General features: G+C 36.7%; 1 protein-coding gene across 1 annotated transcript; it reads left to right on the forward strand.

Moving 5' to 3' along the window:
- Positions 1 to 346: 346 nt before the first annotated feature.
- LOC129760918 (afadin-like) lies at positions 347 to 13473 on the forward strand. The gene is made up of 4 exons (XM_055758599.1): positions 347 to 568; positions 675 to 825; positions 12964 to 13247; positions 13357 to 13473. Exons 1-4 carry the CDS (start codon positions 404 to 406, stop codon positions 13471 to 13473), a joined length of 717 nt encoding a protein of 238 aa, XP_055614574.1. The 5' UTR covers positions 347 to 403.
- The last annotated feature ends 233 nt before the right edge of the window (positions 13474 to 13706 follow it).

The following is a 13706-nucleotide window of genomic DNA, read 5'->3' on the forward strand; positions in this document are numbered from 1 at the left end:
GAGTTTTAGATATTGTTAAAAAAGTTATCGTAGAGTTGTTCATTTGTGGGTAAATGGAAATCATTTATAACCTTTTATGGAAAAGAAGTGTTTTATTTGAATTCACCCTATGTTTTGTAGATTTCTAGCTAAAATAAAGCTTTCAATATAAGTTTGAAATAACTAATAATGGTTTGGAATTGCTGCAAAAACTGATAACTGATATTGCCGCAAAATGATTGATTTTTCCCCGGATCACCTACGAGTTGCCCTTTGATCCAGCAGAAAAACCTCCAGCTTGTGCTTGTAATATAAATATTTCCAATTCATATAAAACCAGCACCCACACGTTCCGCCCTTTTCATTGTTGTTGTGTTGTTTTTTTTCTTCCCCAGAAACACTGATCGAAAAGTTCCGGCCGGATATGCGGATGCTATCGCTGCCGAACTACGCCCTCTACGTGGTCCATGCCAATGGCGAAGAACGGAAATTGAACCCGGACGAGAAACCGTTGCTGGTGCAACTGAACTGGCACAACGACGATCGGGAAGGCCGGTTTCTGCTGAAAAATTGCTCCCAAAAGACTAATGTAGGTTTTCCTGCATCTCGCATGCGAATTTGCTGTCCCGCGGTTTGCTCGGTATCGTTTTATTTATGTTTTTTTATAACTTTAATCTTTCACCTACCCCACACAGACCCTTGGCAGCATCACGGATCAGCCGAACTTCAAGCGGAAGTTGTCGAAGCGGGAGAAAAAGGAGCAAAAAAAGAAGGAAAAACTGTCGAAGATGCTGTCTGCCGGTGGAGCAGACTCGGAAAACCACGTGGCGGAAAAGCTGTACACCGGTAAGTGTAACGTCATGTCATGCTTCTTACGTGCCGCTCGAATGTAACACTGGGAGCGGTTTCTCTGTTCTAGGCTGAAATCTTCAATTCATGGTTTCGAATTCAATTTTCTTCCAATAAATCTTAAACTCAAACAAATTCAACGTTTTGAGTTAACGTCTTTGGAATTCAAATTTTAGGTTTCGAATCCCTCGAAAATGGGACCAGTGTGCCCAGAACAGAGATAAAGGCTAAATGTCACATCATTTTCTCCTCATCGAATATAGTCTGGTGCAGTGGTTCAGAAAGGTCGTCTTGTCGAGGTGGAAAAAATGATTCTTGCATGAACCAAATTTCAATGTAAAGTGCTCTGGTGCATGAGGAAAACAGCGTTCTTGACACACTTCAACCTGTCGGAACCATGTCGGCTGCTGCACTTTCGATGCTTAACCTCATCGGAAGCTGCCTCCTTATTCCGGAAATGTTGCGGAAATCGATTCTAACTTTGCATTTATCAAGGCAAAACATTATTGAATCGGACCTATCTGTTCCATTGGATTCCACGATTCGATGCCAACCTCTTACGTTTGCTCATATTCTAGGCTAGATTGATTTACTTCATGCCCTTGGCTGTTTTAAGTATACGTTGGCTCCCGTCCGCTCATCTTATTAACTCTATGATATTTTTAAGTGATTGTCAATGTTCTGCTCTTCAGGATCATAAGAGTCATCTCACTCCTAGCTGCCGGGCATTGTTCAAGAAACAGAGGAAAAGCTTTTACCTACCTCATAAATAAATTTATGCGTTTCGCTGGGACATAGTTCTCGGAATTTCAGGAGAACTTAGTTTTCATTTCATTGCTGCTCTTAGCTTGAGTGCCTTGACAAAAGCAGTTACGTAAGTTGCACATTTGAAAGGTCTATGCTCAAGCCTGGCTTGATTGCAACCTGTCTTTCAATATCCGACAAATCCTATTAAACTGCCCGCAAGAAGAAAAACGTCTGATAATTTTCCACAAAAACACTAAGTTAATGCAAGAAATATAACAACTAGCCACGGAGAGAAGGGGATGAATAAGCCGTAGACGCTCAAAATCCCAAAAAAAAAGAATGCAAGCGGTTGATGAGATTTGACTGGCACAAATGCCCACCCAGGTGGCACTTAACATTCAGTTTATTTTTATGATTCTCATACGCTAGCTTTACACGATGTTAAAAGCTTTTAATTGATACAGTAATACCTCGATATAAAACAACGAAATTTTTTTTTTCGTTGCTTTATATCGAAGTTACGTTTTATCGAAACACTACTTGTAATGGTCCTTTGGAGCATCGATAGTGATCGTAAATGTGAAAAAGTTGATTCTGAATTCTAATTGTACGGATTTAAGAAACTGCACAAACTGCTCAAAAATGTTCTGGTCATCCAAGCGTTCTTGGAGGACCTGTAGTATACTGGCAGCTCTTTAATGTTTTTCAACGCTTGTGGTTTCGCGGATTTCCCTATCAGCATCAATGGAAGTTTGAAACTACCATCCATATTACTACATGGCATGAAAGTTATCCTCTCCTTACTGACTTTCCGACCAGATGCTGATCTGGCATCTTGTTCAACTAATATTTGCGTTGGTGTGCTCTTAAAAAACAACCCACTTTCGTCAGCATTCCAGATTTGAGCTGGAGATAGATTTTTATCTTGGACTTCTTTTGTAAATTTGGCGATATAATTGCTATATTACTGGACATTTTTTTCCGCTTAGCTTAAGAAGGCGGATACCGAACCTTTTCATAGCAAGTGATAAAATTCGTGCATTCGCGATGGTACAGAAGTCTGTACAGTGATTGATCAACTGTCAGCAATCATAAAAACTTATTTGAATAAAAGACTACATGCCCTAACCTCACTTCAGCTCAAGCAACTTATCTGTAGGTGCAAATATAGTCATTAAGTTTTGAAATGAAGATACATGCTCTAGGCTGGATTTTCAAAAGCACATAAGCGACTATCGCAATACTGAAAGTACTGGAGTTACATTTTCAACGCTTGCGCTCATTCGCTCTTTATGCATCTGAGAATTTACCGCATGGCTCATAAATAACATTATTATATTTTTATGACAAAAAAGTATTGAAATTAAACTTATTTATTCAAATTAGAAACATTTTTAAAAGAAACGTAATATAGAGGCAAAAGTTGCTTTATATTGGATTACGTTATATCGAGGTTGCTTTAAAGAGAAGTTGCTTTATATCGAGGTATTACTGTATTAAAAAGAATTTATTGGAAACCTTTTTGAATTCTACACGCGTATTGTTGATTCCACTCATATGACTACAATACATTTTTTTCTAGCTTTTTCACTCACCTCTGGCTTTTGGGAAATTTTTGGGCTCAAAGCCCCCCTTAGCTAATTTTTAGAATATTTTGTAATATACGATGGATCACTAGAAGGACCGGCAAATTGAATATACCTATTTGGACCGTGAATAGTCAAAATGACTAGTAAAGGGGAAATTTTTTATTACATACTAGCTGACCCGGTAAACTTCGTTTAACCTTCTTATGTATAAATCGTAATAAATGTTTGATTTCATCTACACGCTCTTAAATTCATCGTGCTCGCGAATCGATTCTTATGGAAATCGTAACAAATAAAGTTGAATTTGTATTGGGACCACCTTCCATAAAAAGTGATATTCTTGAAACTATTATACAAACCATCTCTGACCCAAAAAACCCTCGGATACCAAATTTCACTTCATTTCGACCGACCATTCATACGTGATGTTGTTACAAAGAAAACGCCTCCATTTTTATATATAAGATTATTTTGAACTTTTTTCTTTTGATATTACTTTGTTACATGTTCTATAATATTTTTGTTATAAAATGCAAATATTTTTTCACCATAGGTGCAAGGAATCACCTCATTTTGGCATAGTTGACGGATGCGTGTATGTCATAAATTGAATATTTCAAATAAGTATCAAAAAATTTAAATATATTATCAATCCTATTAGAAATTGCTGTTTACTGGTTATGGGTTTTGACCATGGGAGCACGATTTCACTTCAATTTTGTCGTAGAAAATATTTTATAGCACCCACCGCTCTGAAGTTTTCCAATACGTTGCCTATAAATTACACATGATATTGCAGGTTTTGAAGCATATTTTTTTCTATAAGTAGAGCAATTTACCATGGGTGCACGGATTCATCGCATTTCAATCGAATATTGGACTTTTTGTAAATTAAAAAAAAAAACATTTGGACAAATCTTAACTAAACCTGTTGAGGCATAACGATTTAAATAACGATTTTTATTTTTAGTTCAGTCATCCCTGGAAAAGAAATATTTCAATTAGGGGAGATAAGGACATAACGAGCACCCAGGGCATAATAAGCACTCCTCTTTTCTATAATAGTACGAATTTTCTTAAATAAATTTTCAAGAGGATTTGTTTCGTACTTCCTATAGTATTAATTTTTCCCAAAAAATTGGAATCTCCTCATCATCTTTACAGAAATATTTAAAAAAAAAAACTAGCTAGGTTCTCAAGTGACGAAAATATTGTAATTTTTGAGCACCACGAAATAAGCTATTATGATCTTTAAATCATCTTGATCTATAATGTACGCACTGCAATATGATGTACACATTGTTTCTCAACTTTCACTATCAAACATTTTTTGATTTTTCACTTTAATCAGTTTTAAAACGCGTTTTTACTTAAATTTGTTGACCTGGGGCGAACAAAGCACTTTCAATCAGGGCAAGATGAGCGTTTTCTGCCTTATAATCTAGCATCGAATTCAACTCGATGTAGTCAACTGAATTATAGAGCTACAGCTTGACTAGTTTACATCTGACGATGGTAAGGTGTCGGAGAGGTAATCAAAAGACTAGAGTTCGATCTCTGTTCGAGGTGACTTTTTTCCATTTATCATTCACTAGCTGATTTTACCCGGCCTTGCTCGGGTTCACGTAAAATTTAAATCGAATGAGTCGTTTGACTTTTTGAAATTTTGAAAGCTTTTTGTTCATCATTATAACAAATTGGACCATGTTTGGCCATGTGAGCTCTGTAAATTTTGTTAGTCTTCTTAAAGTTTGAATTGGGATTATAAGCAAAGTTTATCGTTTTCATATTATTGAATAACTCATAATTTTTAGGTTTGCTAATAGAAATTTGAAATAATTTCCCTTGAATGCTTATCCATTCTATCACGAAAAACATTTTAATCTAAGGTTGCTAGAACATTTGAATCAAAATTTGAGGTAAGTCGGGTCTGGCCCGGTTTCCCGGATTTTGTTGCAAAAAGCCCCGATTTTGCCCGGACCAAAAAGAAGTTTTAAATGGCAATTTTTAGAAATCATTATGACTCGTGTTTGGAAGCTTGATATGCAATTTAAAATATGCTGATGTGGTTTGTTGAAAAAAAAATATTGCAAGTATATTTTTAGTTATGTTTACTGAATAATTCCGCGTTTTTGACCAAGTTTGCCCGGATATCGTCAGGATATCGGTTTGAACATTTTGAAATCAAATGCTGGCCTGGTTTTTTGATAAAATTGGCTGGATTTGTCCGGTCCCGATACGGCAATTCTGGCAACCTTATTTTACCATTTTTTTAGGAAGCATGAATTGAATTATCATTTTTTAATCAAATGATTTCATTTTTTTATCTTTTCCATGGGTGGTTCTAGTGGTTCTAGTGAAAATCCAATGTATTGAGCTTGTAAACAAATGTTAACGACCGCTTTTCAAGATCTTCCCGTAGAATGGAATACCCATTTAAGTTTTATTTTGTACTTAGAAATTTCTAAATAGATTTTCGCTGAAACCTCTGCATGTTTTCAATGTGATTTTTAAGTTTTCTTATAATTAGAATTGAACACATCGATGATCAATAATAACTTCAAATTTAAAAATTTACAAATGAAATTGAATTGTTCAAAACTAAAAACTTCAGATTAAATAACTAAAAGTCTCGTGCGTTGGATTTGGTTTTAATTTTTTGCATAAAATGAACGTTCAGTTGTCTAATTCCTATTGTAAATTAAATTCCTACACGACAATCAAAGTGTTTAAATCGCAGCCTTGATCTTACAACCCTCAGTTTTAGTAATTGTTTCCCTGTGAGGAGTTCCGAAATAATTAAAATGAATGGTTCCTAAAAGCTGGAACATTAATTTTCTGTCCAAATAGTTATTCAACTGAAGAAGTCAATTCATAATGAACATTGTTTCCATACTTTACTCACTGCATATTCTAGTAGATTCTCAACCCCTTTTGTTCTCAAAATATTTCTAAAAGGCGAGTAGTTTTTTTTAATCCTAAATGAAAGCTCATATTGCAATCATATACCTCGCACCGGTACCACGTGCTTTGAACAGTAGAAGGAAAAAACACCCGCCAAAATTTCCCCATTCAAATTTTTTATGCTCAGCAAGCTTTGATTTGCTTTCCAGTACACGTGAACTATGGATGGTCGTTTCTTATGCCTGGCCCCATAGTAAATGGAAAATAACAGGTAGGCCATTGCGCTTAACCTCACTTGAAAGCTCCGTGTATGTACACAGCATGCTTGCATACCAACAAAAATAGTTATGAAAATTTGGCAGTATTATATAGAATGGCAATCCAAATTATTAATTTCTCCGTCAATAGCTATTCGATTCCTTTGAAAAGGGCCTCAGATTAAAATTTGATTCTTCAGGCTCATCGGAAACTATTTTTTGCTTTGGATTTCCGGATCTGAACCATAAATAATGAGCATTCAAAAGAAATTTTCATCACCGTCCCTCTTCTTTGAGGGCAAAAAATTAAATATTTTCTTCTGTCTATGTTCCAAATTTGATAAAAATGTAAAATACTTCATATTTCAGTAATAAATAATCAATTTGATTGAATTTTTTGTTCAATCCGCACAAGAAAAGGACCACACAAGGAAAAATAATCACCAAATTTTAGTTTTAAATCGATCAAAAGCCCATTGCATATTACTTTTAGCGATTTTGAAAAGCCAAATATTGTTCGTTGCATTAAAATGCATCAATCCATATTTATCTCATAATTTTGATGATTGTCCATTTGAGGAAAAAATTGATTTTCTGAAAAATTCCATACATTTGCCAGTTTTTTCCATAACTATTTTTGGGGGCTCTTACCAATACGTTCAAAGAGAGCGGAATAGCCTACCTTGTATATTTCAAAGTACTATGGCCTGGCCCATGGTGATGGTGAAAACAATCCCGCCAAAGGAAACGAAAATCGGTTGAAAAATGGGTGCCATGACTTTTGGTTCGTGGGAATAAAAACGAAAGTTGTATGGCAGGGTCCCTTTTCTTAGATGGGAGGGGCTCCAAACACTTACCTCAACCTTTCTCATGTCCGTTTACATCACTGTACCAAATTTCAAGCTGATCGGTTAAGCGGTGTGGATTTGTATAAGGTGCATATATATATACAAACATATATAGCCCAACTCATCTTTATATATTAGAAGATAGCTTTATCTTAATGTCGAAAGAATATTTATGAAAATTTTTTCAGAGCGTTGTTTAAAAATCCCGAAGAAGTTCTGAAAATAGCCATGAAGCTTCATCATTTAGGGGAACAATGGCTAGAATTGAATTTACGAAAGCTTTTAATAAAAACCTTGTGTCTATTCCAAAATAAAAACTTATCCATATTCATGGGTTGATGGGCATGATCATTGTACATAAGTTCAAAGAAAATCGTTGTTCAAAAATTCAAAAGAACTTATTTGAATCATTCAACATTTTGTATTTTACACAATAAAATCGTTTTCTCGAAAATTGCAGAAAATTTCAACATAAAAATCATTCCAATGTATAGAGAACAGATGTCTGCTCAAGTTTATTTAGAATTTTTCTACACATATTTCAGCTGAAAACTGCTAAAAGCAGAGCATATTGATATTATAGACCTTCCAATAATTGAAGTACAACCAGAAAACTTCTTGGAGTCTGCTACAAATGAGGGAAATCTAAATTTTTCACATGTATTTCATGGGCGATGATAGTCCAAAGCTTCTCAATTCGTCCTCAAATCGAAGACCTAAATCTACACGCGATCGAAAAGCACTCAAAGGTAGGGGAACTGGGGGTATAATGCCCAGTGTGGGCAAAAGGCCCCACTGCGATATCTAGCTAGAAATACACTTATTTTAGGAATTCTGTACGTCATTCCCTTCTAATTAACAGTAGAAACCTTTTGTACAAAAAAATTAGCATCAAATATGCGATAAATCCCTGCAAAAATCCCAAAATATTTTTCAAGCCATATTCCTTGCAATTTTTGCCTTGGCTTTCGTAAGGAATTACGGCATCTATCGGCAAAAAAATTACCTGACATCTGTTACAATGATGAACATTGGTCTTGAAAATCATCACAAAACGAAAAAATTTCTTATTCAATTATTTTTTCTGTTATTTTGAATGTTTTTTATCAAGCATGTCCAGGGAGGGCAAAACGCGCCATGTCCGTTTATCTTTAAGCATATTTCATTTAGATTTAATTTTATATGCAGTTTTATCACAACAATCTTAACGATATTTATGTGTTGAATTGGAAAAAATAACTTGAATATAAACGAATATATTAAAAATTCTTAAATTTAATATAGATTTAATTGACTTTTCACAAGAATTACAATATATCTGGCAGCACTGCGCGTAGCAATACATTTTTCCATCTGTGAAGTAGAATAGAAGTGTTTCTACCTGGCAAACACATTTGGAGGCACTTGAATCGATAAACACTTATTAAACGTTAAACGGCGCGATTGGGTACACACATATGCGCATTATGCCCCTACTGAATCTGAAATCCAATTTTCAGCCTACTCTTCAAACTTCATTAAATTTGTGGCCTTCTTTGACCTTCCAGTTTTTCTAACTATCAGATTTAGACAAAAAATAAACCAAACTTCCAAACACAATCGAAAATTAAAGTTAATCTTTTCAAATGTTGTCTAAAACAAGGCTTTCTTCTTAACGTGGGCATTATGCCCCCTCTTCCCCTAATTCTTTCATCGGAGCAAATTATCTAATTCCTTTTTCGTAAATCATAGAACATGTAACAAACTTGCAAAGCAGATGGTTTTTCGCAGCTCTTGAAGTTACCTCAGTCACAAAAAAAAAATAAAACATCGTAACTACCGAAAAAAATATTTTACTGTTCTATCAGCTGGAACCCGCATTGACGATCTTACAAAAGCAATGGATGCAAACAAGTTGTTTGAAGAGGAAAAAAACAAAGGATCGAAGAAAGACTCGAAAATATTAGAAAAGTAAACCATCATGTTTCAGAGAGCTTCTCAACGAGAGCAGAATCGAAATGGAAAATTGAAAAAAGAGTCTGAATGAAACATGTTGTAAACTTATTTGTATCCATTACTTTCAATTTTCTACTTATTTCAATATGATAAATGTTAAATGAAAAAAAAAATTGTTGAAAAAAATCAAGTTTCCTCTGTTCGAATGGAAAAAATTAAAAGTTTGGTTTTTTACAAGCTTAACACCCACTTCTTTCTTCAAAACTGACATAAATAAACTTGTTGTAGAATTTCCATAGGCATGTTTTTTCTGGTCGTATTCAAAAAAAAATATTATAAAAGTTATGATAAAGAGGTATGTTTTAAGAATTTTCTCATTAAACTTATAAGAAAGATAATCATAGGTAGAATTAGGAACAAATATTGGGTACGATGATACACTTTTCCTTTATATGTCCATAATTAGGAACACATTCATATGTTAACAATTAGGAACAATTAGTGCCAAATTTGGAACACCGACACACTTTAAAAAACACATTAGTTTTCGAAAAAAGGGATGTCTGAAATTCGTTGTATACTTCAGGAGATTTGTTGAATCGTTGAATGTTTAAAAAAGTTTGTTAAATGGATAAACTTTCATCAAATGCGTTGTCTAGTTACGAGCTTAAGGGATTATCTTCTAATGTTTGTTAGAATTTAACATGTTAAATCTTCAGTGAACTTTTTAACGAACATGCTGGTGGTGTTTAATTCGGTTTGGTACAATTCCGACCATTCGTCCTCTGGTATAGATTAAAAACTCAGGAATTATTTTCAGATGAAATATAAATATAAATATTGATAAAATAAACGTTGAACACATCACTTGATTTATGATCTAAATTCAAACAGTCTAATCAGAACAGTATTTGAACTGAATACTTCAAGTGCTTATAGCATTCCCGATAAACCAAAATCCTTCCACTTTTTTTTTGAATATCTCTTTTCTTTAAGTTTCAGATGGGAAATGACTTGTTTTCTCGAATATTATACAAATTATAAACTACCCAAAGCTGTACCATTTATACTAAGTTCCAAACTCCAATTTTCTCATTATGCTTTGACTTTTTTAAATGTTTTTATTTTTATTTGAAAACTTGCTGACCCCGTACGAACTCCGTTTCGCTTTCAACTTCTGATATGTGGTGAGAAGCTTGTGTCTGAATGCTCATTGGGATGCATTTCACAACGACATTGAATAAAATACTCTTTTGCTTGTCTATCAAATTGAAATTCAAAATAAGTAATTGTTAGACCGTCAAAAAGAACAACAAAGCTCAGCCTACGGAGGCTGTTATCTGTCTGATACAATACACAACCCAGCATTACACATCGTAACAACGGAGCTCAGCCTGTAATGACTATTATTTGTCTGTTACATTACACATTCTAGCATTACACATCGTAACGAAAAACCTCAGCTCACAGTGGCTTTTATTTGTCAATTACATTACACAGTCTAGCATTACACATTGAAACTTTGCTTTTTCCCCAGGAACGGGTTCAGCCCAGAAGGGGCTGCCCAGCAACACCCAGTCCCTGGTCTAGAGCCACGGGGACTAATGGGTTTGGGCGCTCAAGGCCTCTTTTGTTCCTGGGTCTCAGGGCGTTTGTTAGGCTGGGGGAGTTTTCGGATGGGTGGATTCCTAAAAGATAAATACCTTGGTTTCAAATCAGATGTATTCGGCGAATTCTGTTCACACTGGCGAAGAAAGCACACGGGGGTCGGGCTGGTAGCGGGGAAATCGGCCACTCGGTCGAACGTAGGAATCGCCACGGGACGGGCGACGCCTGGATGGAACGGGAGGAGCGGCGCGGTACCACGCACCACACTAACGGTTGATCGGTTCGGTCTCTCTCCTATGGCTGGCAGACCGACCACGCGCTTTGGACTAGGCGCGTACCTCGGTCTTCGGCTGGATCGATCGTCGGGATGAGATGGAGGCGATAATGCGATACCACGCACTACCGGCTAGATGATGCGGTTCTGTCTCTCTTCTTCGGCTCGGATGGGCAAACCAACCACGCGCTAATGGCTATGCGCGTACAGTCTTCGATGAGGTTCGGTTTAGCTGATCGATCACGCGCACACAAGGCTGATCGCAAATAATGGCAAGTCCAACCAACTGAACTGCTGCTTGGTTTTGGGGGTATTGCGCGAATTGGCTGGCACACCTCGGACTATGGTTTCGTTTCACCACACACTATTCGGTACCTCGCGCACGGCTTATCGTTGATCTTGTTTTCGGACCGTGGAAACTCGAACTATGAGAGCGATCGCAAGGCACGTCTGAACTCAATCGCTGCCGGGAACCAAGAGACTTGGTGATTTGTCTCGCCTCAGCAAGAAACCTCGGCTCGGCTCTGCTTGCGTTCTTCCAAAACGCGTGAATCTTGCGGCCCTGCGTTATAGGCGTACGCAAGCCGTCAAACCCATGTGCGTTCTTCCATTTCACCTACTCCTCGCTGACCACTCTTTTGAATTCGAACTCGCCGTTTACTATTAAACTATCTATTAACAAAATACTACCCTAACTCCAACCCATCAAATAATATTATTTAAAAAACAAAAACAATGTTACCGTGTTGGTAACAACATCGTGACAACAAAGCTCAGCCTACAGTGACTTTTATTTGTCTGTTACATTACACAACACAGCATTACACATCGTAACAACATAGCTCATCCTACTGTGGCTATTATTTGTCAATTACATTACACAATCCAGCATTACACATCGTGACAAGAAAGCTCAGCCTACTGTGGCTATTATTTGTCTGTTACATTACGCAATCTAGCATTACACATCGTAACAACAAAGCTCAGCCAACTGTGGTTGTTATTTGTATCTTACATTACACAACACAGCATTACACATCGTAACAACAAAGCTCAGCCTACACTGGCTATTATTTGTCTGTTACTTTACACAGTCTAGCATTACCCATCGTAACAACAAAGCTCGGCTCACAGTGGCTATTATTTGTCTTTTACTTGACACAATCTAGCATTACACATCGTAACAACAAAGCTCAGCTCACAGTGGTCAATTTTTGTCTGTTACATTACACAACCCAGCGTTACATATAGTAGCATACAAACTGCAACACATTGACACATTACATATAATCCTTACATTAGAGTGCTTAAAATGACCCGTCCTTTGTAAAAGTTATGCGCTGCCGGCTTTGGTAACTTTGGCCCCCTTCGGCCGATTTCTTTTGAAAACGGTTTTTCTTTAAGTCTAAACAATGACAAATATGTCATCCGAAGACTGCATTGCGATTCAAGTTAGGGAACAAAAGTTATTAAGCTTCAAAAAATAGTTATCTTTTTCAAGGGTGATATTCATCACTACCAATGAGAGACACTGCTTCGAACATTTTGACGCAGCATTAACAGTGATGAAAAAAGTTACCCCATTTTTGAAGTTTTATAACTTTTTTATCATAATTCGCATAGTTCATTTACCTAGTTTTCTTCTGTGGTGAGAAATTTGGCCATAAAAGGGCTCTGTGATTTCTGTGATTAAGGACAGCAATCAGTAATCATAAAAACGCAATTAAATTAGAAACCAAACAAAATAAGTTTAGCATTTGCCAATGTTCATGAATTTTTTATAGTGCAAACCAGAGATTATTGATATTTCAAATTTGCAGAATTCAAATTGCTTCACCAAATTTTACTCAAATCAGTGGGTTTCAACACGATATGGCTGGTTCAAACCCACTAATTATTTCATTTGAAAATCTTTTTTTCTTCAGCAGACTCTCACACCAAAATCAACTAATCTCATCTTTCCCGTACCTCAGAACTCCCGGAAACGTCGTTCACCCGGTCCATTTCGAACCCGGAAGCGGTAATGCGACGCCGGAGGCAGCAGAAGCTGGAGAAAAAGCTGCAACAGTTCCGGTCCCGGGATGGCGGCCCGGATACTGGCGGGACGCTCAAAATTTACGGCGAAAGCCTATGCCGGGATGTGCCCTACAAAACGCTTCTGCTCTCGATACGGGACTGTGCCCAGGCCGTCGTCCGGGAGATGCTGGCCAAGTACGGCATGGACAAGGTGGATCCGCTGCACTACTGTTTGGTTCAGGTCGGTGAAGTTGTGGCATTTCGCTATTAAATTTCGGTCTAATCATTGTTTGGTAAAATTCATCGTTTCGTTTGACGGGCTCATCTTTTTTTCCCCCTCCCTCCCGCAGGTCAACAGCGACGGATCCGAATACATTCTGGATGACGACGAATGCCCGCTGTCGATTCTGATGAACCATCCCACGTCTCGAGGTATGTTTCTTTTCAATTCATTGGAATGTGGATGATTTTTTTTATTATTTGTAGAAATCGGCGCATTTTTTTGATGTATTTTTCTATCCTGGCCCTCAGGTATTGAAACGATGGAAAAAAATGTTCATCAGGTCTGTTTCATTAATTAACGGGGGCAGTTAGTTTCTTGGTTACTGATTAAACGCACATTTCGATTATTCAATCGAGTTCAATTTGCGTTGGAGAGTGTATTTCGAAATTTTGCGTATTGATGAATGCAAGTTACGCC

Source organism: Uranotaenia lowii, unplaced genomic scaffold (genome assembly GCF_029784155.1).
Source record: "Uranotaenia lowii strain MFRU-FL unplaced genomic scaffold, ASM2978415v1 HiC_scaffold_835, whole genome shotgun sequence".
Lineage (NCBI taxonomy): Eukaryota > Metazoa > Arthropoda > Insecta > Diptera > Culicidae > Uranotaenia > Uranotaenia lowii.

What these genes read in the sequence shown, in the direction of transcription:
- LOC129760918 (XM_055758599.1), top strand. Translation starts at nt 404, where the DNA reads ATGCGGATGCTATCGCTGCCGAACTACGCCCTCTACGTGGTCCATGCC. An exon ending in ATTGCTCCCAAAAGACTAAT is followed by an intron (nt 569 to 674) that starts GTAGGTTTTCCT and finishes TACCCCACACAG; the next exon opens with ACCCTTGGCAGCATCACGGA. An exon ending in GGCGGAAAAGCTGTACACCG is followed by an intron (nt 826 to 12,963) that starts GTAAGTGTAACG and finishes CCCGTACCTCAG; the next exon opens with AACTCCCGGAAACGTCGTTC.